General features: G+C 47.6%; 3 protein-coding genes across 9 annotated transcripts; 2 read left to right on the top strand and 1 right to left on the bottom strand.

The window, feature by feature from the left end:
* Nucleotides 1-107: 107 nt before the first annotated feature.
* On the top strand, nucleotides 108-12,966 carry FOXR1 (forkhead box R1). Of its 2 annotated transcripts, none has more exons than XM_053203997.1 (7): nucleotides 108-546; nucleotides 8,833-8,907; nucleotides 9,007-9,263; nucleotides 9,503-9,729; nucleotides 10,908-11,068; nucleotides 11,522-11,607; nucleotides 12,456-12,966. In XM_053203997.1, the coding sequence occupies exons 1-6, from the start codon at nucleotides 486-488 to the stop codon at nucleotides 11,548-11,550; spliced, it is 810 nt and encodes a 269-aa protein (XP_053059972.1). In that variant the 5' UTR covers nucleotides 108-485; the 3' UTR covers nucleotides 11,551-11,607; nucleotides 12,456-12,966. The 2 variants fall into 2 exon arrangements, with proteins under 2 accessions (XP_053059972.1, XP_026892485.1); XM_027036684.2 differs by having other exon boundaries at nucleotides 110-546; nucleotides 10,830-11,068; nucleotides 12,456-12,964.
* Nucleotides 12,967-16,934: 3,968 nt separating this feature from the next.
* On the top strand, nucleotides 16,935-23,766 carry CENATAC (centrosomal AT-AC splicing factor). Of its 6 annotated transcripts, XM_027036681.2 has the most exons (12): nucleotides 16,936-17,138; nucleotides 17,258-17,421; nucleotides 17,831-17,929; nucleotides 20,049-20,180; nucleotides 20,307-20,373; nucleotides 20,449-20,511; nucleotides 20,863-20,927; nucleotides 21,077-21,182; nucleotides 22,130-22,160; nucleotides 23,168-23,257; nucleotides 23,332-23,464; nucleotides 23,551-23,766. In XM_027036681.2, exons 1-12 carry the CDS (start codon nucleotides 17,019-17,021, stop codon nucleotides 23,621-23,623), a joined length of 1,143 nt encoding a protein of 380 aa, XP_026892482.1. In that variant the 5' UTR covers nucleotides 16,936-17,018; the 3' UTR covers nucleotides 23,624-23,766. The 6 variants fall into 6 exon arrangements, with proteins under 6 accessions (XP_053059968.1, XP_026892484.1, XP_053059970.1 ...); XM_027036682.2 differs by lacking the exon at nucleotides 20,049-20,180 and having other exon boundaries at nucleotides 16,939-17,138; XM_053203993.1 differs by lacking the exons at nucleotides 23,332-23,464; nucleotides 23,551-23,766 and having other exon boundaries at nucleotides 16,935-17,138; nucleotides 22,066-22,160.
* Nucleotides 23,730-25,987, bottom strand: RPS25 (ribosomal protein S25). The gene is made up of 5 exons (XM_015082060.3): nucleotides 25,850-25,987; nucleotides 25,521-25,616; nucleotides 24,793-24,976; nucleotides 23,870-23,968; nucleotides 23,730-23,782 (listed from the first exon to the last, which is right to left on the bottom strand). The coding sequence occupies exons 1-4, from the start codon at nucleotides 25,850-25,852 to the stop codon at nucleotides 23,874-23,876; spliced, it is 378 nt and encodes a 125-aa protein (XP_014937546.1). The 5' UTR covers nucleotides 25,853-25,987; the 3' UTR covers nucleotides 23,730-23,782; nucleotides 23,870-23,873.
* Between the last annotated feature and the right edge of the window lie 170 nt (nucleotides 25,988-26,157).

Below are 26,157 nucleotides of genomic sequence, written 5' to 3'. Positions count from 1 at the left end.
TCCAATCCTATCGCCATAGGTGCTACGGATGAGGTCTTCGATAAGCCATAAAATCTATCAGAAAGTAGCTATTAATACTATCACGGGATCATTCTTAAGTGGTAGAGAAACTTACTAAACACAGGAAGAGCTTTGTGCAAATGCATAGCGGGAAGAGAGCCTGGGATCCCTCCCTTCTGGACCCCCAGGGTCCCCAAGCCCCCAAATGAAAGCGTAGGGGGTTGAGGAGAGACGTCGCATGAGTACCGGGTGGAGGCCAGAGGCGATTAAAGGCGTCAAACTGGGGACTCTCCACACCTGAGCTGGCGCCAACTAACCAGATCGAGCCCCGTGGAAGTGAGGAAGTGGTGCGAGGCCTTCAGCCCCGGACTCTCCCACCCCCTGCCGGGCGGCCTCTCCTCTCCCTGAAGGTGGACCTGAAACTCCAGCACCTCGACCTCTGGGCCAGCCTCCATGGCCAGGTTCCGGGCTTGCTGGACTGGGACATGGGCAACGAGTCGTTCCTGGCCTTCACCACGGCGCACCTGCCCCTGGCCGAGCAGAACCGTGAGTGCGTGGGGGGCGGGGAGGCGTGGGGGAGGGGCGTGGTGGGCGCCCGGGTGGGGTGTTCGCGGGGCTCCCGGCCCCTTGGCCCCCAGCCCCCCCACCTTCGGCCCGGCGGACTAGCTGGGCGCCCGAGTGCGGTTTCGGGATCCGCGCCCCCCTCCCCCCACCGCGGCCGAGCGGGAGCCCCTCCGCGCCCCACCCCCACCCCAACCCGGGCCATGGCGACGCTGGCCTCGACCCAGAGCCCCCAGGAAGTGGGTCCCGCCACAGCACACCGCCTGCCACCTCCACCCCCACCGTCCGCTGCGTCCCAGAACCTTCTAGGCCTCACCTCGGCCCTTTTCCCATGGTGCCTACCGCCATTTGGCGCGCCACGAACATTTTACTCGTTCTGTTTTTAAAATGTTATCGGTTTTGTTCGAGGCTGTACCCCCACCCCCACCCCTGTTAGTACATTGGCTGACACCTAGAGGTGCTCGATATTTGCCGAACGGATGGTTGACCGTTATGGTCTTTTAAAAAAATGATTTTTTTCTTTGGACCTCCAAGGCAGAGGCAAAGACGGTCCCCTCCTACGTTCGTGGTATATTATTGCCATCTGGTCAGGCAAGGTCCTTGGATTAACCCCTTACCCCCACTTCAGTGCACCCACCTCCACCCCCACCCTGCCTTCCATCACCTCGCACACTCCCTTGTATCTACCCTAAGTGATTTAATGTCTTTAGATAGGTTTATCTTTGAAAACGATTTAACGTTATTTTATGTTTATAGACAACCTTCATTTACTTAATGCTCATTGCTTTTTTGTGCCTACTCGCATTGTTTTTGAGAGTTACTCAGGTTGCTACACGAAGGTCTGGTTCATTATTTCTGATGGCTGGGTGGTATTCTGTTATCTGCATATACTACCTTTTGCATGTACCTTGCTGATGGAGACCTGGATCGCCTCCAGCTCTCTGCCACCATAAGTAATGCTAAGGAATTCCTGTATCTTCGTTGATTAACAAATATTTATTGAGCACTTGTAATTTGCTAGGCAATGTTCTTGACACTCGTGGTACATAATGAACAGAACAATCTATATGGAGCCTACGTTCCACTGGGGGCAGACAATCCACATAAAAATATATCTATAGTATAAGGTGATAACTGAGATGGGGGAGAAAGGATACAGTAAGAGGGCTCAGGAATGTGGGGAGGTGGCGACAGCCACGGTTTTAAATAGGGTCATCAGGTTGGGCTTCCTTGGGAACATAACCTTGGAGCAGAGAGTTGAAGGGTATTTAGAGGAAAAATTTCCCAGGCAGAAGAAATAGCCAGGGCAAAAGTCCTAAGGAAGGAATATGTCTGGAGTGTTGGAGGCGCAGGAGAGAGGCCAGTGAAGCTGGAGGAAAGTAAATACAGAGGGAAGTTCAGAGCATGTGGAGCAGAGATCAGGACAAGCCCATCTTCCACTCTAAGGACTTTGGGGTTGACTTTGAGGTTGAAAGGTTTTGAGCAGTGGAGTGCCATGATTCAGGCTTCCCAAGTGTGTGACCCATGTAGTTGCTTCCTCTGCTGGAGGAATAGTTTCTATCTATTACAGGATATATAGGAGGATAATTTCTAACTTGAGATCATTTTAATTTTAGAACAAGGAACCCCTCATTTTCACTTTGCACTGGGCTCTGCAAATTAGGTAACCCAATCCTGCATGATCTATACTTTGAAAAGATCACTTCGGCTGCTGTGTTGAGGGTACGTTGTAAACGTAGAAGAAGCCAGCAGACTAGAAGGCTACTACTGTAATCCAGACCAGAGATGGTGGTAGGCTGGACCCTTAGGGTGGTGGCAGAGAAGGCAGAACCTGCTGGGGTGGCTGATGGATCGGATGTGGAGTGTATGAAAGAGAGAGGATGACTCCTCCAAAGTTTTTGGCTGATCCAGTGAAAGGATGGAGTACTGAGATGGGGGAAGCTTCTGGTCGGACAGAGAGAAAGATCAGGAATTCTGTTCGGGACCTGCTGAGTTTGAGGATACTTTTTAGATTTCCAAGCAAAAATGTTGAGTGAGCAGGTAGACGTGTAAGTCTGGAGTACTGGAGAGAGGTTTATTTTGAGAGTCCTTGGTATGTGGGTGGCGTTTAAAGGATGAGAAGAGAGAAGAGAGAGAAGGACCAAACATGAGCCCTGGGGACATTCCATTGTAAAGATACTGGAGAGAAGAGAGATAACCAGCCCAAACTAAGGAAATGACCATTGAGAATCAAAACCAAGAAACCGTGGTTTCCTGGAAACAAGTGAAAAAAGTGTGTCATGGAAGGACTGGTCAGATGAGAGGACTACCCCTGTGAGGTCAGGTGGAGGGTACACGGACAATCTGGTTTAGCAAAGCAGACATCATTGGTGACCATGATGATGGTGGGGTGGTGGAGACGAAAGCCTGATTGGCAAGGGCTTAAGGGTGGAAGGAGGGGAAGTGGGGTCCGAAAGAATAGGTAGTTCTTTTGAGGAGTTCTGCCTCAAAAGAAAGCAAAAACATAGGGCAGTGGCCTGGCACAGAAAACCAGGGCAAAAGGTCTTTTCAATAAGATGAGAGAATTAACATCATATTTGAATGCTAATAAGAATGATCCAGTAGTAAATACACACACACACAAATAACAGGAAATAGAGGAGTGGTTGGTTGGAACATTATCCCTGAGAAGGCTCAAGAGCATCTGTGCCAGGGAGGGAGGGAGGGAAACAGAGACACTATGCTCTGATCTCCCTGAGATCACCAACCTGTTGATGTCACCCTTTTTTTTTCCTGCTCTCGAGCCCTGGGTGTTTTTCCTTCTTTAACCAACCTGTAATCCCGTGGTCAAACATGCTCTCCATCAATTCCTTTGACCCTCTCTGGCTTTGGAGCACTTGCTTGGCCAAACCACCACCCCAATTAAATCCAACTCTACCAAAGAGTACTCCAAAGCCATAGACCAACGGATTGGTGATATCATGGTATCCAAGGATAGTTGGAGTGGGGAGAGAGTTAGCTGGAAAGATAGGTGAAGTATGTTTGTTTAATTTGTTTATTAAATTGGGGCACCTGGGTGGCTCAGTCTGTTAAGCGTCCGATTTTTTATTTTGGCTCGGGTCATGATCTCATAGTTTGTGAGTCCGAGCCCTGCATGAGCTCGGTGCTGACAGTGCAGAGCCTGCTTGGGATTCTCTCACTCTCCTCTCTCTCTCTACCCCTACCCCACTTGCTCTCTCTCTCTCTTTCTCAAAATAAATAAACTTAAGATTTTTAATTTGTTTGTTAAATCAGTTAATCAATGTCTATACCCAACTGATCGTACCAGAGAAGATTAGCATATAAGTTCCCCTACTGACTTGAATAGACACACCCAGGAGTAGACCTTGATGTCTTGAATCAGCCCTTCACTGTGATAGCACCAGCTGCTGTTCAGATCTGCAGTATGAGAAAGGATTCTTCTCTAGTTCCCTGCATCTTTGCCAACACTTGGGATTATCTGTTTTCATATTTGTCAGTATGATGTAAAGTGTTATCTCATTATTTTATTGTGTTCTTGTTACTAGTTAGGCCAAGAACATCTTGTTAGTAATTCAGGTATCCCTTCCTTATACTGATTTATATCTTTTGCCCACTTATAGGTTTGTGTTAGCTTCTGCAAGTCAGTAAGTGAAAGATTGTCTGGTAGAGAGCTGAGAACTTTAGGACTTGAAATTTTCTTTTCTGGCTTTTGTTGTTGTCTATTGATTTTTTTGTTGTTGTTCGTGGTTTTACTCTGCAGAACATTTTAATTTTTATGTATTATATTTACATAAAATGTATAGGTTAATTTGAGGGTAATTGGTATCTTTTAATATGTATTATGTCTTCATTTATTCAAGGCTTTCATGTCCTTAAATAGTGACTGCATCTTCTTCCCATGAAGGTCTAGTTCGTTCTTTGATGGGTTAACTCCTGAATACTTTATACTTTTGGTTGCTACTGCAAACAGTACCTTTTTTAAAAAACTTAATTTATTTTTTAAATTTACATCCAAGTTAGTTAGCATGTAGTGCAACGATGATTTCAGGAATAGATTCCTTAGTGCCTCTACCCATTTAGCCCATCTCCCCTCCCACAACACCTTCAGTAACCCTCTGTTCTCCATATTTAAGAATCTCTTATGTTTTGTCCTCCTCCCTGTTTTTATATTATTTTTGCTTCCCTTCCCTTATGTTCATCTGTTTTGTCTCTTAAAGTCCTCATATGAGTAAAGTCATATGATATTTGTCTTTCTCTGACTAATTTCGCTTAGCATAATACCCTCTAGTTCCATCCATGTGGTTGCAAATGGCAAGATTTCATTCTTTTTGATTGCTGAGTAATACTCCATACTTTGGCTATCGTTGATGGTGCTGTTATAAACATTGGGATGCATGTGTCCCTTCGAAACAGCATACCTGTATCCCTTGGATAAATACCTAGTGGTGCAATTGCTGGGTTGTAGGGTAGTTCTATCCTTAATTTTTTGAGGAACCTCCATATTGCTTTCCAGAGTGGCTGCACCAGTTTGCATTCCCACCAGCAGTGCAAAAGAGATCCTCTTTCTCCACATCCTTGCCAACATCTGTTGTTGCCTGAGTTGTTAATGTTAGCCATTCTGACAGGTGTGAGGTGGTATCTCATTGTGGTTTTGATTTGTATTTCCCTGATGATGAGTGATGTTGAGCATTTTTTTCACGTGTTGGTTGGCCATCTGGATGTCGTCTTTGGAGAAGTGTCTATTCATGTCTTTTGCCCATTTCTTCACTGGATGATTTGTTTTTTAGGTGTTGAGTTTGATAAGTTCTTTATAGATTTTGGATACTAACCCTTTATCTGATATGTCGTTTGCAAATACCTTCTCCCATTCTATCAGTTACCTTTTAGTTTTGCTGATGGTTTCCTTAGCTGTGCAGAAGCTTTTTATTTTGATCAGGTCCCAATATTCATTTTTGCTTTTGTTTCCCTTGCCTCTGGAGATGAGTTGAATAAGAAGCTGCTGTGGCCAAGGCCAAAGAGGTTTTTGCCTGCTTTCTCCTCGAGGATTTTGATGGCTTCCTGTCTTACATTTAGGTCTTTCATCCATTTTGAGTTTCTTTTTGTGTCTGGTGTAAGAAAGTGGTCCAGGTTCATTCTTCTGCATGTCGCTGTCCAGTTTTCCCAGCACCACTTGCTGAAGAGACTGTCTTTATTCCATTGGATATTCTTTCCTGCTTTGTCAAAGATTAGTTGGCCATACGTTTGTGGGTCCATTTCTGGGTTCTCTATTCCATTGACCTGAGTGTTTGTTTTTGTGCTAGTACCATACTGTCTTGATGATTACAGCTTTGTAATACAGCTTGAAGTCCGGGATTGTGATGCTTCCTGCTTTGGTTTTCTTTTTCAAGATTGCTTTGACTATTTGGGGTCTTTTCTGGTCCCATACAAATTTTAGGATTGTTTGTTCTAGTTCTGTGAAGAATGCTGGTGTTATTTTGATAGGTATTGCATTCAATACATAGATTGCTGTGGGTAGTATTGACATTTTAACAATATTTGTTCTTCCCATCCAGGAGTATGGGATATTTTTTCTGTGTGTGTGTGTGTGTGTGTGTGTGTGTGTGTGTCTTCTTCCATTTCTTTCATAAGCTTTCTATAGTTTTCAGTGTACAAACAGTACCTTCTTTAAAAAAAAAAAACGTTTATGTGGGAATGCAAGCTGGTGCAGCCACTCTGGAAAACAGTATGGAGGTTCCTCAAAAGACTAAAAATAGAACTACTCTACGACCCAGCAATGGCACTACTATTTATCCAAGGGATACAGGTGTGCTGTTTCGAAGGGACACATGCACCCCCATGTTTATAGCAGCACTATCAACAATAGCCAAATTATGGAAATAGCCAAATGTCCATTGATAGATGAATAGATAAAGAAGATGTGGTATATATATACAATGGAGTATTACTCAGCAATCAAAAAGAATGAAATCTTGCCATTTGTAACTACCTGGATGGAACTGGAGGGTATTATGCTAAGTGAAATTAGTCAGTCAGGGAAAGACAAATATCATATGACTTTACTCATATGAGGACTTTAAGAGACAAAACAGATGAACCTAAGGGAAAGGAAGCAAAAATAATATAAAAACAGGGAGGGGGACAAAACATAAGAGATTCTTAAATACGGAGAACAGAGGGTTGCTGGAGGGGATGTGGGAGGGGGAATGGGCTAAAAGGGTAAGGGGCACGAAGGAATCTGCTCCTGAAATCATTGTTGCACTATATGCTAACTAATTTGGATGTAAATTTAAAAATAAATTAAATTAAATTAAATTTTTTTATTTTTTCCAGTTTCTTCATGCAGCTATGGAGGAACAGTGATTAGCATTTGTTCTTATATCCAGCAAACTTTCTAGGCTCTTGTCAGTTCAGATAATTTGTCTATCGATTTTGTATGGTTTCTGTCTTAACATTTTTTTCTATAAATAATGCTAGTTTTGCCTTTTTCTTTCTGACTTTATATCTGTTTCTTTCTGACTTTATATCTCTTTCTACTTTTTCCTCTTTTCAATACTATGTTGGACATTATTATTAATGTAATGGGCATTCTTTCTAATTACTGAGCTCTCTAATAAGTATATCATCATTTTCCAGACAAAAACCTAGATTCAACTGCAGTATGATGACACCCAAGGGGTCCTTTTGGGGGGGGGGGTGAGGTGGAAATAGTTGCCACTAACCCCCAAGGAGCCAGCATAGGGCCAAGCAGATAGCTCTAATATACACTCGATTTACTCTTTTTCTTTTTTCTTTTACTGTTCCTTTTTATTTTTTAGTATTTCATGGTACAGAGGGACCACAGTTTGTTTACAGTTCACCCACTGGAGGACATCTGGGTCACTTCTGGTTTTTGGCTAATACAATTAAAGCTGCTCTGAACATTATCATACAGATATTTTTTTAGTTTTCACAAATGATTTTATAATTTTTTAAATATAATTTATTCTCAAATTGGTGACCATACAGTGTGTAAAGTGTGCTCTTGGTTTTTGGGGTAGATTCCCCTGGTTTTTCACTTACATATAACACACAGTGCTCATCCCAACAAGCGCCCTCCTCAATGCCCATCACCCATTTTCCCGTCTCCCCCAGCCCCCCATCAACCCTCAGATTGTTCTCTGTATTTAAGAGTCGCTTGTGGTTTGCCTCCCTCCCTCTGTTTATAACTATTTTTTCCCCTCCCCTCCCCCATGGTCTTCCGTTAAGTTTCTCAAGATCCACATATGAGTGAAAACGTATGATTTACTCTTAGCCCACCACGTATTCATTCATCCAGTTAAGCTGAGCTCCTCCAGGTTAAGCTGAGCTCCTCCCATGTGCCAGGCAGTGAAAAAGACAGTCCTGGTGATTGGCTCTAAGCAAAGTAATTAGGATAAAATGTGTGTTAGGGAAGTGTTTGGACAGGCAGAGAAGGCCTGCTTTAGAAAGATGTTTCAACAGAGACATGATGAGTGAATAGCAATTAACTAGGGCAGCAGGAAGAGAGAAGAGTGTATCTGGCAAAGACACAATAGTTTGTGGGGAGGCCCGGGATCTAGAGTGTGGTCTGTTGGAGACCTGGAGAGCCTGGGAGGAATGACCCAACACTGATGAGGAGCCAGGGCCTTGCAGACTGTCCCAAGAAACTTCAGTTTGGCCCAAGGGTCATAGAAAGCCATCAGAAGTGTTTAAGCAGAAAGGTGACAGGATTGCATTAATATTTTAGGAAGATGCTCCAGCTGCAGGGGCACTAAGTTGGAGAAAAGCAGATAAACAGACCATTCGGGTTATGGCTGGACTTGGGGATTGACTGGGTGTGGCTGGATGGGAAAGAGAAGGCAAGAACACTTCCGCGTTCCTGACCCAAGCCACTTCGGTTAGATGGTGGTGCCACTTGCGGAGACGAATACAGGAGCGAGAGCAGGAAGGTGGAGTTTAGTTGCAGGAATGTGGAGTCTGAAGTACCTGCAGGTTATGCTAGGAAAGATCTCCAAGGCCCAGTGGTACTTACGGGCAAGCAGAAGAGTCTGGGCCGGAGGTACGGATTTGGAAGCCCTACGTTGATAGATAGTGGCTGAGGCCACAGGCATTCATGAATTGGCTCAGGGACAGTGTATGTGGAACGAAGTCAGAGAAGTCGAATATGGTGTCATAATGCCCCAGGGAGGGCCCACAGCCATGTGGTCCAGGACCCTGGGGCCACAGTGGAAATACTAGGACATTTTGACCCTCTTCTGTCTTTCTTTTTGCCAGTTGCCAGGTATAGACTTCGAATAGTTGAACCACCAAAAGTACCTGTGGGAAAAACGCCCAACTCTGATCAAGATGGTGAGTGGGGGTAGTGGGTTCTCTGGCATGGTCATGCGGCCTGGGCCGGACCCCAAAGCCAGTGAGCTATGGCGCACAATCTCCTTTTTCTCTGCACAGGCCCAGCTCTTGAGCCCAACCTGTGGATGTGGGTAAACCCCAACATCGTGTATCCCCCCGGAAAGCTGGAGGTCCCAGAACCTCATAAGGGAGAGGATCTCCCAGGTGCACTCCCCTCCCCTCAGCCAGCCCCCAAAGAGGAAGACTTTGCCAGCTGCTCAGAGGCCACGGCAGTGGAGTCACTGCCACCATCCTCGCCCTCCAGCGAGCAGTCTCCCCCTCAGAAGCGGTTTGCCTCTTCCCCCCGCAACTGGGAGGTAGGAGTTTCTGGGGTCCTGGGCTGGACTTGGGCTGTAGGCAGGGAGGGTGCAGGGATGATGCGATCAGAGAGGGATCCTTAGGGACCACCGAGGGTTAACGGGTTCAGAAATAGGCTGTGCCCTTGGGTTGGGGAGAAGCCCCGATGAGGGCCCCCTACCAGTCCCCCTCCCTGCCACTGCACCCCTGGAGTAGAGGCGGTGGAGTTAGGACCAGTTCCTACTCTGTGCTCCTCTAGCTCACAGAAGAGGAGGAGGCTGAGGACCAGGATGACAGCTCCTCTGTGGCTCTCCCGTCCCCTCACAAAAGGGCCCCCCTCCAAAGTCGGAGGTTTCGGCAAGCCAGCAGCCAAGAGGGGAGGCTCTGGTCCCGGCCCCCTCTCAATTACTTCCACCTCATTGCACTGGCATTAAGAAACAGTGCCCCCTGTGGCCTCAACGTGCAACAGATCTACAGTTTCACTCGGTACGTGCCCCGGGGCGGGGGGGCCCTGTAAGGACGGGACGGGAGGGGGTCAGGGCCCTCAGACTGACACCTTCCAAGCTGCCCCTGGCCCTGGGCTGCTGCCTCAGTTCCCCCATCTGGGTCTGAAAGGATAAGTGTGTTCCCAGGCCTCCTTCCCCAGACACTGGTATTGCGCTGTCCCCAGGTGGGTGTCCACGTATCCTGTGTTAGGGAAGACATCCACCTCCACCCCCTTTCACGTCTAGAAAACCCTAACCGTTTTACGTCTTAGTCCCTTAAAATGTAAATTCGCCTGGGTCAGAAATTCTCCCATCCTCCCTGTCGAGATTATCCAGTAGAAAATCTGGTTTCACCAGCAGTTTCTCACATGCTTTCCCTTTGGCTAGACTGCCTGGCACAGGTCCCCGCACGCCCAGGGGAGCAGGGGGGCACCCGGCTGAGAAGGGATGTGCATTTAGCTTCGACAGTCGCCTACACGTGAGCGTGAGGGGTTTCTCAGACCCTTTCCCTCTAGCAGGAGAGTCTCAGAATATTAATCCACAAGCGGCATCCTTCCTTGACCAGGATTCCTCTTACAGGCATGGGTTGGCCTGATTCTGGTCCGTTCACGTCACAAGTCACAGTCATGAGCCCTCAGAGGGAAGCAGGACAAAATGAGTCTCGGAACGGGAGCAGTAAACTGGGTTTAAAAGACGAGGGTGTGTGGGGTGCCTCGGGTGGCTCAGTCAGTTGAGCGTCTGGCTCTTGATTTCAGCTCAGGTCGTGATCCCAGGGGCTTGGGGTCAAGCCCCACATTGGGCTCCAGGCTCAGCATGGAACCTGCTCGGGATTCTCTCTCTCCCTCCCTCTGCCCCTGTCCCCTGCTCGCTCTCTCGCTCTCTCTAGAATTAAAAAAAAAAAAAAATGAGGGTTGGCACAAGCAACACGCCGGGTCAGGCTTTGCCGCGTGCTCCGTCAGCAGAGAGCTGTTCCAGGCCAGCCTGCCACCGTCCACCTTGACAGAGGGGCCGAGGCTCCTGGCGCCTGGGGGACAACCGTCTTGAGATGGGGCGTCTCCCAAAGACAGCATATCTTTCCTCACCGTTCCCCCCTGTCCGCAGACAGCATTTCCCCTTTTTCCGGACGGCCCCGGAAGGCTGGAAGAATACCGTCCGTCACAATCTCTGTTTCCGAGACAGCTTTGAGAAAGTGCCGGTCAGCGTGCAGGGTGGCGCCGGCACACGGCCCCGCTCCTGCCTCTGGAAGTTAACTGAGGAGGGACGCCGCCGCTTTGCAGAGGAGGCCCGCGCCTTGGCCTCCAGTCGGCTGGAGAGCATCCAACGGTGCATGAGCCAGCCAGGTGTGAGGCCCTGGCACGCGTGGGGCCGAGGGGCGCCCCCCCCCCCACCATCCTGACGCGAGGGGAAGGAGACCGGGTCCCACCGTGGAGGGGGGGGGGGGGACACCTTCTGTAGGAAGGGGAGGGGATAGCGGTGGTCCGAGACCCTGGGCCTGCCCCGGGTGGGACCCCAGCCACCCAGGCATGTACTTGAGGTCCAGGGAGTTGACGGAGAAACAGCTGAGGTGCAGTTGGCCTCACGGCCTGGCAGCCTAGGGAAAGGGTGGCGGCGCAGCGAGAGACGCACGGTATGAGCGGCGACGTGCAGAGGAGGTTTCTTTTCTTTTTCCGGAGACCGGGTGGCATTTGGGCCTTGAGGGGAAAAATAGGTCACCTGCCGCGAGGTGGGCCAGGCTGAGGGAACGGCAGCCGCAAAGGGCAGGTAGATTTTTTGACTCTCTTCTTTTCTTGCAGATGTGATGCCCTTCCTCTTTGACCTTTAAATCCAAGAAGCAGGAGTCAGCCCATCCCTTATTAAAGTTACCTGCAGCAGCCTGGTGGTGTGTGTGTGGTCTCTGAGGGTGGGGACGGGGTGGAGGTGGAGGTCAGCTCGGGCTGGAAATGGGATGCCGTTGGAGCTGACGGATGCTCCAGAGGCAATAGGGCAGGTGCCTGGCGCGCCGCCGAGGGAGCCCCTACACTTCTTTCCTCAAAGGAAGAAAACACTCGGCCCCGTTCAGGAGCCTGGAGCAAATCCCATTTTTCTGGATTATGAGGATAGTCTCGGGAGATGCTAGCTCGTAGCAGCCAGCCCTGCCAAAGGCCCAAAGCAGCATGACCCGCGCACAGAGGGGATGTAATCAACTGGGGACAGTGGAGAGAAGCAGAAGGAACCACATCACTTGTAGGGCTGTTGAAGGAAAGGCAAACCCTCCTAGGAGGCCAAGAAGGAGCAGTGAGAAGGGCGAGAGGAAAGACTTTTGGAAAAGGATGGTCAGGCTCAAGCCTCATTCCCCACCCCCATTTAATGGTTTTGAGCGTGGGAGGGGTGGCAGTGAGGGGTGGGAAGTTGGAGGCAAGATGGGGTACCTCCCCGTGCTGTTTGTCTCCACCATGGCTCAGCAGAGGCCACAGCACTGGTTGGATTAGGAGTCCTTAGAGACTTCAGATCCCAGCTGGGCGCTGTGGATTTCCTGGCGGCAGGGGTGGTGTCCAGGGCAGGGCCAGATGCCAGCCTTGGGTCCGAGGGGAGTACGGAGATGCCCTGAGTGAGTGAGAGAGGAATGAGGTTTAAAGCCGCATCGGGATACCCCAGACATTCAGACAGTGCTTGAAGGCAATACTGAATTTCCCACAGGGCTGCAATGACCTTTCTCATTCCCTCTCCTGCTCTCCCCTCTCCCCCCAGGAGATCTGCACAGAAACAGGGCTCCACCCTCAGAACCCAGGGCTTCAGCTATCCTCCGTGCAGGAGGCAGTCTTTGACCTTGAAGAACTGACCCTTCTACCCCAGGCCATTGGCCATGAGATCAGCCAAGAACCTGACCTGGGGTTATACCTAAGCAGAACGTATTTGTGGCACCATTTTAAGATACACTGAACTTTCCAGGAATGCAACTGTTATGTAAAATGAAGGATGATTGTGCTTTTTTTGGTTTGGAAGTTGACCAAGAGTTGTTTGCCATTTCAGAAAATCACTTCACTGACAGCAAAGCTGCTCTGGTATTTAAGTCACCAATACCACATGCCTGTATCAGATTGTGTTTGTGTCTGCTGCACTCACGGGGATTCTGCATGTATAAACAAATCTTTATTACATCCAGGCAGCCGATATAAAGACAAAGTATTGTCAATAGTCGTATGACTGTCAGCTCTTAAATCTGAGCTCTTCACTGTAAGTATGTACAAATTTCCGACTATCTCCTTTTCAAATACAGTTTATCCATTGAAATACAATTTCCCTTTATTTTTCTGTTCTATTGTAGTTAAAGTGTTATATTGATCTTTTCAAAATTGCATGTGTAGGTCAGTTATTTTATTAGTAAGATTCATTCCAAGGTGGTAAAAACAGTCTACAGAATGTCTGCTCTGTTCCTTGGGTGTTAAGGCTGATGGGATAGAGAACCACTGAACCAAGCAACATATAAAATAGAGTCCCTGCCCAGAGGTGCTCACCCACAGTGACACTGATAACCAGTGAGGACAATGGAATAAATCATGTTTATGTCCACCCCCCCAAAGCCTAGCGTGGGGCCTGTTAGGCAGTAAGAATGCATTATTTGTGAGGTGCCTGGGTGGTTCAGTTGGTTAAGTGGCCAGCTTTGGCTCAGGTCATGACCTCATGGTTCATGAGTTCGAGCCCTGAATCAGGCTCTGTGCTGACAGCTCAGAGCCTGGAGCCTGCTTTGGATTCTGTGTCTCCTTCTTTCTCTGCCCCTCCCCCATTCGCACCCTGTCTCTCTCTCTCTCTCTCTCTCAAAAATAAACATTAAAAAAAATGCATGATTTGCCACTAGTGACTTCTCTAACAGGCAGCTTCCATATTCTCTGGAAGCACACATAACAGCAATGAGCTCTGTCTAGAGCTAGGGAAGAATTCTCACAGGAGGAGTCAGCCCTGGGTCTTTCCCCAGGTCTACAAAACAATAGCTGGCACTTGTCCAGAAGCACCCAAAGCCAGCCATGCTCTGCGGGTAGCTGCTTCTGCTCCTCTGAGGCAGAGGTGGAGGCTGGGAGGTACAGAGGAGCAGCGATGGGGTGGGAAGGAAAAGTGGCCTATTCCAAGGAAAAGACAGGACAGACACATGCAGGTGCACTGTCCGTGCAGAGCCCGATGGGGTCTTGAACCCATGAACTGTGACATCACGACCTGAGCCAAAATCAAGAGTCTGACACTTAACTCACTGAGCCACCCAGGTGCCCCTATCCAGAAAGTCATTTTAGAGACTTTCTTAAAACCAGAATCTAGAGGATAAATGGAGCTGAAATAGACCAGACACTTGGAAACCAGTTAGAGAGATTTAATATGAATCCAAGTAAGAGAGCAAGGGAATTGAAACAAGGTATGCTCTAGGAGTAAAAAAAAAAAAAAAAAATAGAGAACAGGCTTTAAACATCTTAGAAATCCAGGGGCACCTGGCTGGTTCAGTCGGTTAAGCAACATGACTTGATTTTGGCTCAGGTCATGATCTCACAGTTCATAAGATCGAGCCCAGCATTGGGGCTATTAGCATGGAACCTGCTTGGGATTCATTCTCTCTCTCTCTCTCTCTCTCTCTCTCTCTCTCTCAAAATAAATAAATACAAGAAATCTCAGAGGGATGCCTGGGTGGCTCAGGCAGTTAAGCATCCGACCTCGGCTCAGGTCATGATCTCACGGTTTATGGGTTCAAACCCTGTCTTAGGCTCTGTGCTGACAGCCTGGAGCCTGCTTCAGATTCTGTGTCTCCCTCTCTTACTTCCCCTCCTCCACTCATGCTCTCTCACTCTCTCTCTCTCTCAAACATTAAAAAAATAATAACAAAAAATAAAAAGAAATCTCAGAAATCCAAGAAGACAACTTGGGTGGGGTGGATATGGGGACTGACTAAAAGCAAGTGTCAAGATAACCCTCCCCCAAACTCCAGGCTTTAGCTTGGCTGTATTCAGTGGAAGCATGATAATAGGGGATGTTCTGAAGTGGAAGATGTTGAGTTCCATTTCACACAAGTCAAGTTCAGTGGGCAACTGAATGAACACTCGGTAGTGAAGAACTTTAGGGAGACGGCTTCGAAAGCAAAATTGCAGAGGGCTGAGAAGGTAGAAGTCGAAGCAAGGTAGACTAGCTTTGGAACAAATGAGGAAAACAGATGACTGGGTTGATCTGCATTTGGGGTTTGATGAAATGAAGTTTTGGAAGGTCAAGTGAAGTAACAGGTTGCCATAAAAGTATGGTAGAAATAGTCCTGGGATCCAGTGGGTAGAGCAAAGCCAAGGACCTAAGACCTAGACCAGTAATTTTCAAACTTGCTTGATCATCAGAATCACCTGAAGGACTCATTCAACTGAAGCTTGCTGGGCCCCACTCCAGAGTTTCTGATTCAGTACATCTGTGATGGGCCCAAGAATTTTCATTTCCAACAAGCTTACAGACTCTACTGTTGCTGACCCGGAGGCCACACTTTGAAAACCTAGACCAAAGTCGCTGGTAGATACTGAATAGTTTTCTGAGTGAATTGATTAGAGTGCTCATCTTCAAGAATGGAAGACGGTGGTCGGAATATAACTGCAGAATTTGAATTCAGAGAAGGAGCAATTTTGGGCAGACAAGATTCAGGATGGACCCTCCCAGGGAAATGATGGGAGGTCAAGGAATCGAGTGTTGTGGGGTCTTCAAAATGAGTCACATCTGTCAGAGGCCTGAATCTAAAGGGGAGCTCAAAGAGGAAGTCAAGATCTGAAGGGGGGTCTGGCTACTTTCTGGGCCTGAATTATGTATAGTTAACTGAATATCCACCTACAGACATGGTGGCCCATCCAGGTTAATGCACCAGTACTGGTAACAAATGTAAGGGAAATTTGGGACTCTGTGCTAGTTTTGTGTGGCACATTCTTTTTCTTATTTTTTTTTAAAGTTTATTTATTTTGAGAGAGAGCAAGTGGGGGAGGGGTGCATAAGGAGGGGGGGGGAGAGGGAGAGAGGAGAGAGAGAGAGAGAGAGAGAGAGAGAGAGAGAGAGAATCTCAAGTAGGCTCCATGCTGCCAGTGCAGAGCCAGACACAGGGCTTGAACTCACAAACTCTGCCACCATGACCTGAGCCAAAATCAAGAGTCAGTCACTTAAATGACTGAGCCACCCAGGTGCCCCTGTCGGGCACATTCTAATTTTTTTTTTTTTAATGTTTATTTTTGAGAGAGAGCACGCATGTGCATGCGTGCCAGCGGGGGAGGGGCAGAGAGCGTGGGGAATGGAGAATCGGAAGCGGGCCTTGTGCTGACAGCAGAGAACCCCACGTGGGGCTCGAACTCACAGCTAAATCATGACCTGAGCTGAAGTTGGACCCTTAACGGACAGAGCCACCCAGGCACATTACACATTATGTAAGGTCTGCGCTGGGCCTCAGGTTTTTTGGGGGGGTGCTCTAAGGTGGAGATCACAGCCTGGTGATTCCAGCCATGTAAGGGAGCAATTCACCTTAGACCCTCAGGCTTAGGGGAGCAGGACAGACAGGAAGGCTGTTCTTTCTGGGAAAAGCAGCTTGTAAAGAATGAAAATGCCACCAGATGAGCATGTTTACAGAATAAAAATGTCTGTTAACCCTCAGCCATGATTCTGTACCCTTTATAGCTTCCCCTTTACAGGAACAGCTGCTCAGAATACCCTGCAAGGGTACAGCTGTGATTAGGTCTTAAATTAAGGCCACCTCCAGCATGTATTCCTTACTCCCAGCTGGTACTGATGAACACTGAAACCCAAGGTGCTGCCTTTGATGCTTAACACCTGTGCAACCTTCCACAAAGTTCCTTTCTCTCCGTGCCTGTTTTCCCATCTGTAAAATGCCGGTAATAGTGCGTCACATTGTTTGGATGAGGTTAGGCAGGTAATGTAAAGCTCTGGACACTAGTGAGCATCCTAATAATACTAGTTATGATTTGTTGCAGTGTCTGATGCGGGTCCTTGACGATGCCCCGACATGCGTGCGATTTGTGGTCCTGCGGTGTCACCTGTTGCGTGTGTCCTTTCCGTGCATCTGTACAGTGGTGCTGCCACTTTTTCTAGGTAGACGGCATCTGGGGATCTTGAGGATGGCTGGGTCTGCGCGTCTACGGGGAGCCCCGGAAAGGACTCGCGCAGCCGCAGAAGGGCCTGCAGTGGCGCCTGCCGGCCGCTGGGGGCCGCAGGGGCCGCTGGGTTCGCCCCGCCCCCGAGGGGTCAGGGGTCACCGAATGGCCGGAGATCGGCAGGTCGTCGCGGGTATCCAGTCTTGGGCCCATGGCGCCCGCGCAGCGTTGTCCTCTGTGCCGCCAGACCTTCTTCTGTGGTCGCGGACACGTGTATAGTCGCAAGCACCAGCGGCAGCTGAAGGAGGCTTTGGAGCGGCTCCTGCCCCAGGTGCGGGCGGGAGGCGGAAGGGGGCCGCGGACCTCCTGGGGGCGGGGATGCGGTGAGAGCGCGAGGGTGTGGGGTGCGGGGGGACCCCTGGGGTCCTACACGGCCTCTCCCCGCCGCAGGTGGAGGCCGCCCGCAAAGCCATCCGCGCCGCTCAGGTGGAGCGTTACGTGCCGGAGCACGACCGGTGCTGCTGGTGCCTGTGCTGCGGCCGTGAGGTGCGGAAACACCTGAGCCACGGAAACCTGACCGTGCTGCACGGGGGGCTGCTGGAGCATCTGGCCAGGTGAGAAGCGTCCTGGGAGCCTCATCCAGCCCACTCGCCTACTTATGTGGGAGGGAGGGTTTAGGAGTGGGGGAGAGGAAGAACGCTTTGATGGTTTGATGAGGGTAGATTGAGTCACCTTTAGGCATTGCATTCTTTAGGGGTAGAAGGGTTTATGGCTTGCATGGCCCCAGTGGTAGTGGTGGGAAAACCAGCTGGGTAGCTGGCTCGGCATTACCTCCCATCGTCTATCAGATGCCTCTATTTTTCTTGGAAGAGGGAGACTGGACATCTGGAAGAGACTGATAACAGTATCGTCAGCCTTGCCCAGAGGCAGAAACCCCGATGTCAGTGTGCACTACGTATCTGATGTCTGCATAGCTGAGTAATATTTTGTAATAGATCATTGAGATTATTCCTTCCTTCTCAGCCCGGAGCACAAGAAAGCAACCAACAGATTCTGGTGGGAGAACAAGGCAGAGTTCCAGATGAAAGAGAAGTTTCTGATCTCCTCCCAAGACTATGCACGGTAAGTCATTGGTAATGAAAGGTGAACTAACAGAATAGGGCTTCTCTGGGTCTGTGTCAGGTTCTAGAGCTTCCTCTACTAATTGGAAAATTCAGTAGGGACTTCATAAGTATCTATCGTTTTCATAGCACTCATGGTGCCAGGCACTATACTGGACACAAAAGTATGACAGTCCTTGAAAGGTTTATATCTACTTGGGGGGGGGGGGGGGTGGTGGGATTTACAATGCCGTTAGCAAATGGAGAATAGTATATAACAAAAATTGACTATAACCAACCATTTAAATGCGTGGTACAGAGAAGATAAAGTCCTTTAGAAATAGAACAGGCTTTTTATAGTGTGCAAGAAACTGGTACTCCCCAGTGTCAATAGTTTTAGACTATTTTAACTGGCCTCTGAAGGACCCTGAGAAACTGGAGTGCAGGAAGCTGGTCAGCACGGAGTGGGGGTGAGTGCTGACTGCTTCAGGAAGAGGACACAGGCAGCCTCACACTACGTCTATTGGGACTATATTGAGATTATGGGGTACAGAGCCCAAGGGGATCCCAGAGCCAAAGTTACAAAAAAACTCATGTCTGTTCTTCTCAGTGTGGAGAATGATAAGGGGATGATAAGAAATGCCTAAAACTTACTACCTTGCCTTCAAATCTGTGGTTCATACAGGCAGGAGATGGGAAACTGAGGCCAAAAAGCACTCACTCCTTACATCCTGACCCAGCTCCAGATGGTTTTGGTGGGTGAATAAAGGATAGCTGAGCAGAAAAGGTTATAATTGAGAATTGCCAGGATGGACACTTTGAACTTTTTTTTTTTTAATGTTTATTTTTGGGACCGAGAGAGACAGAGTGCAAGTGGGGGAGGGGCAGAGAGAGAGAGGGAGACACAGAATCTGAAACAGGCTCCAGGCTCTGAGCTGTCAGCACAGAGCCTGATGCGGGGCTCGAACCCACGAACTGTGAGATCATGACCTGAGCTGAAGTTGGACGCTTAACCCACTGAGCCACCCAGGCGCCCCTGAACTTTTTATTAGTTTTGACTTCTGCATCTTATAAATTTCAAGGTCACACGCACAAGGCAAAACCAAGCCTAATTTGACCAGTAAAGATACCATGAGCCTTCTTTAGACTGTTCATTACATACACAGCAAAAAGAATACACCTCAAGTGCCCACTTCCCAGGTCCTTGCCCCACCCACCAGAAAGAACCACTCTGAAACAAAAAGAGCTAGCTAACTGCAGTGTGAGCATGGAACACCCTGCTGCTGGGGAGCCCAGTCTGGCCTACAGCTTTAATCTGAGGGGGCAGAAAGCAGCATTCTGCCATCAGAGCCCGGAGGTGATGACAGACTCTCATGACAGCCTGGGGGTGTTGGGGGAGATCGGGAGGTGAGTGGCAGATGGCCCCACAGCAGCTTTTCAGCTCTCCCATCCTCTTGTATTCCAGGGGCATCACACAAGCGTTCGGCTAAGACTCTGATGCTACAGTTCTAGGCTTCGCCCGTATGGATAGGCACAAGGCTGCCAGGGCACCGTGGTAGAGCCATTCCCTCAGAGTTTTACATACTCAAATCAGGCCAGAAAGCAAATCCTGAAATTAATTGCAAACAGTGACAAGTTATCATAGCTGTATATAAATTGGTATCACAAAAGAATTTAAGTAACTTGAACACAAAATTCTGACCGTATACCCTCAAGAACGCTATTTTCTAAGGACTAAAAAACTGCAAAGAAATTGAGGCTTGCTTAGTTTTTTTGTGATAGTGGTATCAGTTGTATTGGTATTATTCTGATACCTTTACACGTGTATGTAAGATAAAAACAACTGCAAGTATATTGGTGGTGTTCCAAATATGGACCAATTCAAAAGGATAATTGATTTTTTTTTAAAAATGTTTTGAGTACACATGTGCACGTTGGGGGTTGGGGAGAGGGAGAGAATCCCAAGCAGGCTCCATGCTCAGCACAGAGCCCAGTGCAGGGCTCGATCTCAAAACCACGAGATCATGACCTGAGCTGAAATCAAGAGTCGGACCTTTACCTGAGCACCCAGGTGCTCTGATCATTGATTTTCTTACGTATGATAATGGTTTCGTGGTATCTTAGGTTCTTCCTGTTCTTAGGTGCATGCCGAAGTTTTCAGTTAAGTCTCATGATGTTCTAAAGCCCATTTTTGATTTGCAAAAAGGAAATGTTTGCATAGAAGAGAAGTGGAGCCAGTATGGCAAAATGTTAGCAGTGAATCTGGTTGAAAGGTACACTGGTGTTCTTTGTTCTATTTTGATTTTGAAATTACCAAAATTTAAAGAAAAAGTGATCTGAAGGTCTTTTCATAACTGGCAGGGATTGGAGTTCTTGGCTGACTTGCCCTTTTTCTTTAGATTCAAGAAATCCATGGTGAAAGGTTTGGATTCCTATCAGGAAAAAGAGGATGAAGTAATCAAAGAGGTGAGTTAAAAGAAAGGCCTCTGGAGGACCCAACCTTACGACCTTGTACCTAGCTAAGCAGCCTCTCTCCCACAGATGGCAGCTCAGATCCGTGAGGTGGAGCACAGCCGGCAGGAGCTGGTTCGGTCTGTCTTAGAGGTTGGTTTCCCTCGGAGGAGCCAGAGCAGTATCCAAATCCATTTGATCCCTGGTTCTCCCAGGTCCAGCATTTCACCTACCAGCTCTTCTATTAGAACTCATGGACTCCATGCTTCATCTGCTCAGCTTGAATTCCTTTAACTGTCTGCCGGGGGGGGGGGGGGGGGGCAGGCCTTGTCAGTGGCAATGTGGGCAAGGCAGGGAAGGGGGGAGGGAAGGAGGGAGGGACGGAGGGAAGTTTGCGAGGACAGTACCCTCCATACGCTAGTTTCCTTCTGAAGGGTGGGAGCATGGCCAAGACAGACTGTTAAAGGGTCCTAGACACATTTATTTTTCCTGAATCAAACTCAGCCTCAGGCAGTGCCAGACCCAGAAGAAGGCTCTTCAGCGCTTGGAAGCTGGAAAGGGACCAACAGGTAAACTTGTTAAGGACTCTTGTTGAGAGTCTGACATGTTAGAGCCTTCTGTAACTTTCTGGCTGGGAAATGGGAACAAAGTTCATCTCTGCCATCCTCATGGCTTAAGGACCTCATCTGCCAGCCTGGCTCCTGTCTGTCTTTTTCAGTCAAGTGGCCTCCGCCTCACAGCAGCCTTCCTACTTGGACCTGCCACCAGCCCCAGAGCTTGACTGGATGGAAACAGGACAACCTTTGACATTCATTGGCCATCAGGTACAATGGATAAGCCAGCCAGGAAGGGCCAATGCCCCCCCCCCCCCTTAGTTCCCAGGACACCCATCTCTCCTGGGTTTTGTACCTATTCTAACCCTTCCTACCTTCTTTTCTGTGTTGTTCCATAGTATGTTCTCAGACACATTTCCTCACCCTCCAGTGATCTCATCACACCTTTGCCCCAATGCCTAGATCTCATCCTTTGCAGAACCCCCAAGTCCCACTCAATGTAGGATATCTATAAATATCCCATAAGCACTTGAAGCTAACCTCTACCATTCTATTATTCTATTAACTGTGGATGAGTTATTTCCTCTTCCATCTCCTACCTCCTGTCAACAAGGTCTGTTTTATTACCTGACTAGAAGATGGCCTCCAGATACATATACTTTCCCGCAAGTTTCTATTCCTCCTGCACTCCTGTCCCAAACACAGAAAGTCACTGCTTCACCTATTCTTATGTTGTATACGCCAGCCATATTGTGCTTCCTGTTTTTGCACATGTAGTTATCATTGCCTTAAATAATGTTTACCTTCCTTCAGCCTAGTTCAAATGTCACCTTTTCATGGAATGATTATCTGAACAGGTTGCCTGTTATAAATGTACTTAGTACCATGTAAAAAGCTGCAAATATAATGTGTGATTTATGCTTAATTCTCTTCCCCTATGATACATATGCCCTGTGAGTAAAGGGTTTTGCTTACCGGCATCTAGCAGGCATTCTATTTTTGGACATCTTCATTACAGAGACCCAGAAGTCTCTTGAGGACAAGACTGTTTCTCAGTTATCTGTGCTCTTAGGATTTAACATCAAACCATAACTAGCACTTGTAGTGCTTCCACTACCCCTCCCCCCCCTCCTGTGGTTTGTCATTTCTCTAGCTAGGAGTATCCACCCTGTCCTGGCTTCTCATCTGGAATTTTTCCCCTCCATTTCTAACTACAGGACACGCCAGGAATTGGTAATATCCACTCAGGTAAGGCCTAAGGCAGTGTTTCTCAGATGGTAAGAAACAATTATTTTAAAGAATAAAACTGATTAAGTACTACCGGGGGCCCCTGGGTGGCTCAGTCAGTTAAGCTCAGGTCATGATCTCATTTTGTGAGTTTGAGCCCCATGTGGGGCTCTGCACTGACAGTGCAAAACCTACTTGGGTTTCTTTCTCTCCCCCTTTCTGCCCTTCCCTTACTCGCATTATCTCAGAGTACTATCTTGTGGGTAACAAGATAGAGTTGTATCTTGAATACATGAAGAACTCTCAAAACTCAGAAGTCATGTAAAAAGATGCTCATCAGAGTGGCTAAAATTAAAGATGGACTGTGTTAACGCTCATATACTGCTATCAGGAATGTAAAATAGCAGAACCAATTGGAAAATGGCTCAGGAGTTTAAAAAGTTAAACACATACCCACTGTTATAGGATACAGACATTACAAGATAAAAGAAAGCTTACCTGCACACAGGCTTGCAACACACATGGTCACAGCTTTATCTGCAGTACCTCCAAGCTGAAAACGACCCATACGCCCCTCAACAAAGCAACGACAGAGTAGTGCCCAACAAGGAAGGAATTATTAAGTGCAGCATAGATAAATCTCAAAACTGTTAGAAGCCAGACCAAAACCAGGTACGTCCTAGAAAATGCAAACTAGAGTAACAAGCAAACCCATGGTTCCCTGGGGCTGTGAAAAGGGATATGGGGAGGTACAGGAAATATTTCTAAAGGTTTTTCTTTTCAGATTGTACACTTTCAATGTGTGCAGCTGTATGTCAATTATGCCTCAACAAAGGTATTAAGTATCAGCACATCATATCACATGTAAGGTGGTTGCTTTAAATTAGTCCAGGGCCCTCAACTTCCCAAGGTCCTGAGTCTTGTTTTTGAACATTTCTAGTTATCAGTTAAGAGCTTTTACCTAGGGCAGTTTCACAGTAGCCTAAAACTTAGAGTGCCTTAATTTCTGCTGAATGGGTCTTTTCCAGGAGCTACACCTCCCTGGATGGTCCAAGATGAGGAATACAGCTCTGGAAACCAACAAATAGGGCCCTCCTATGAAGAATTTCTTAAAGAAAGTAAGTAAAAAAAATTCCAGAGTGGGAATGGGTTAAGTTTCCCTACTCAAATAAAACTGTTTACTTCTTTGTAGAAGAAAAACAGAAATTGAAGAAACTCCCCCCAGACAGAGTTGGGGCCAACTTTGATCACAACACCAGCACCAGTGTAGGCTGGCTGCCCTCTTTCGGCCGCGTCTGGAATAATGGACGCCGCTGGCAATCTAGGTATGGGCCCAGTGCCAGGACCCCAACCCACTACCCCTTTGGAGAGATCTCAGCCTTCATCCTGTTAACCCTTCACTTTCTTTCAGACATCAATTTAAAACAGAAGCTGCGGCAAGGAGCAAACAGTCACATAAAGAAAAAAAGCCAAATGTTTCCTGATACTTTTCCAACCACCATGAGGCACAAAGCCAAGCCAACAAACCCATGCCTGCTCTTCTCTCTTATCCTTTGTAACTGCTTTTCTTAGGAAAAGACACATACCCACTTATTTGATTTAATAAAGTTTTATTTTCCAAAATGTACAGTTGGTGGTGCAATCTGCAAAAGAAAAATCACAATTATAAAGCCTTATGTAGCAGGGGGATGTAGACTTTCTATACCATGAGCCCATAGGTTCTTGCCTACCTGTTCATGCATCTTCACCAGCAGCTGGGGCATCTCCACCCTTGGTGTTTCTGGTGTAAATTACTTGAGCTCTGTGCTTTGAGACGAGTTTAATAAGTCCTGGGGAGAAAATAAGGGTAAGGTTTTCACATAATCCTATGAAATAAATACTTCACAGACATGAGAAATACTGAATTTGAGCATGAGAGTTTAATAACAAAGGCAAGCATGCCTATGTTTCTTGGTGATAATCTGATTTATCCTTTCCAAATGAGGGACCCACTATCTGCTCTTGGGATGGTTACCCTTATTGCATTTTAATAAAACTTAAAAGTCACTATATTTCCATACTAGACACTCCAGGGGCTTAAAATATATATACTCCTATTAAAGTGAGATTATGAGTAGACCCACCACTCGATTTTTAAAACACAGAAATAAAAAATGATTTATTATCAAAGCTTTTAATATTTTAGTAACTGTATTTCACTACATTTGGGTTACTTCTGTAACTCTGTATTTTGAGAGAGACCAAGAGAGTGTGAACAGAGAAAGGAGAGGGAGAGAATCTCGAGCAGGCTCTGCACTGTTAGCATAAGCCCAAAGCCTCCCATGAACTAGGAGATCACAACCTGACCCGAAATTAGGAGTTGGATGCTTAACCAACTGATGCCCCTATTCTGTAACTCTTAAAGTGGATTTATTCACTTGAGAACACAAGAAATCCCTGTGCTTCACCAAAATGACAAAGAGGTACATGACACAAAACTGGCCAAGAATCCCGCTTTGAGGTCTACCCTAGAAATAGCATGTTAGAATATTACAATCACTGGTTAGCCTGTGCCCGTTTTAATAAATTCCAGTAAAAAACACATTTAAGATGGCTAACATGGTCAGGCCAGTTTTACATGCAAAAGCACACCAGTACGATTTATCCCTCTCACCTTTACTAAGGAGCTCCTGAAGGGCTGCCCTGGCCAGGGAACCTCGAATCTTCAGTCTCTCAGAAACGACAGCTGGAGTTATAAGCTTATAATTGGGAACTTCCTTACAGAGTTTGTCGTACGTTGCTTTATCAAACAAGACCAGATTATTGAGCTTGTCCCGAACTTTGCCTTTGGACCACTTCTGCTCCCAAAAGAAAAAGGACAGTCAGCGTTCCCTGGAAGAAATTACTCTTTCCCTCACCAAACCATCGGTGTCACCGCAACTTTTTTTCCATGGCCCTAGGAATATACTGCAAAGTTGTCTGTCCTTGCCCTGCAGAAATCTACGAAATTTAGAATTTACAACAACTCTGCAAACGAAGATTCAAGTAATCTGAAACCAAGATACAAAAAAAAGACCCCATTGCCATTTACGTTACCCAAGATAAGTTAGATTAAAAAGAAAAAAAACAACCACCCCCGAACACATCTGCAAGAGTTTCGGGTGTAGGCTAAGCCCCACTAAACCAATTAGAAGAACACCACGTGACCATCAGACTACATTCACACTTAGTGTGTACCACCCCATTCTTCCAAACACAAAACGGTTTGAGAGCACAATTCTAGTCCTCGGACTCTAGACGCCACAACCTTAAAAGCCATTTGCTATACACGTCATTTATTACTACAGCTACACGGGCCCGGCGTCCCCAGTGTCTCCCACTCTTGGAGGACTCCACGCCTACCTTCTTTTTGGCCTTGCCCCCAGATTTGTTCACTGGGTCTTTGTCTTTTTTGGCCGATTTCCCGGCATCTTTCTTCTTCTTGTCGTCCTTGGGCGGCTGTGCGGAAAAGGGAGAACGCAGCCAGATCACACGGCAGCCCCACGCTCCCTCTGCAACGGCGCCCCCACCCCGCCCAAACCTCACTACCTGAGCACATGGGTGAAGCAATCCCCCCGCCCGCCCGAAGCAGCCCGGCAAGTCTGGGGCCCTGCGTCTGGTGCCGCCTCCACCCCGTCCCGGCGCTTCCCGGCTCTCACAGCCGCACCAGTTTTCCCCTCGGAAGAGCTCACCATAGCCAAGCTCAGAGAGCAACAGCCAACACCGCAGCCTCGCTAAGATGTCGGACAAAAAAGGAAGCGGCGCTCACGCACGGGCCCAGAAACCTCCACCCTCAGCAAGCGTTTCCGGGGCAAGGGGCGGAGCCAGCGGCGGAAGGTCGTAGGTCCAGTCCCCCTCATCCAGCGGGCAGTAGGGAGGGTGGTTGTTGTTCCCCAGCCGCGCACCCCGAACACTGTCCGCGGCCTTTTGGACTTTGCCGCTAGTTGTGAGGTAGTCACACGTCGCTATCCCCTGGTCCTGGAAACTAATAAAGAGAGAA

Source organism: Acinonyx jubatus, chromosome D1 (genome assembly GCF_027475565.1).
Source record: "Acinonyx jubatus isolate Ajub_Pintada_27869175 chromosome D1, VMU_Ajub_asm_v1.0, whole genome shotgun sequence".
Lineage (NCBI taxonomy): Eukaryota > Metazoa > Chordata > Mammalia > Carnivora > Felidae > Acinonyx > Acinonyx jubatus.
The sequence above is the reverse complement of the archived record's forward strand: the minus strand, read 5'-3'. Positions and strand labels throughout refer to the sequence as shown.

What these genes read in the sequence shown, in the direction of transcription:
- CENATAC (XM_027036681.2), top strand. Translation starts at nt 17,019, where the DNA reads ATGGCGCCCGCGCAGCGTTGTCCTCTGTGCCGCCAGACCTTCTTCTGT. An exon ending in TGGAGCGGCTCCTGCCCCAG is followed by an intron (nt 17,139 to 17,257) that starts GTGCGGGCGGGA and finishes TCCCCGCCGCAG; the next exon opens with GTGGAGGCCGCCCGCAAAGC. An exon ending in GGACGCCGCTGGCAATCTAG is followed by an intron (nt 23,465 to 23,550) that starts GTATGGGCCCAG and finishes ACTTTCTTTCAG; the next exon opens with ACATCAATTTAAAACAGAAG.
- FOXR1 (XM_027036684.2), top strand. Translation starts at nt 486, where the DNA reads ATGGGCAACGAGTCGTTCCTGGCCTTCACCACGGCGCACCTGCCCCTG. An exon ending in CTTCCCCCCGCAACTGGGAG is followed by an intron (nt 9,264 to 9,502) that starts GTAGGAGTTTCT and finishes GTGCTCCTCTAG; the next exon opens with CTCACAGAAGAGGAGGAGGC. An exon ending in CAGATCTACAGTTTCACTCG is followed by an intron (nt 9,730 to 10,829) that starts GTACGTGCCCCG and finishes CCCTGTCCGCAG; the next exon opens with ACAGCATTTCCCCTTTTTCC.
- RPS25 (XM_015082060.3), bottom strand. An exon ending in GGGGCAAGGCCAAAAAGAAG is followed by an intron (nt 24,977 to 25,520) that starts GTAGGCGTGGAG and finishes TTTTGGGAGCAG; the next exon opens with AAGTGGTCCAAAGGCAAAGT. An exon ending in TCAGGAGCTCCTTAGTAAAG is followed by an intron (nt 23,969 to 24,792) that starts GTGAGAGGGATA and finishes TTTTCTCCCCAG; the next exon opens with GACTTATTAAACTCGTCTCA.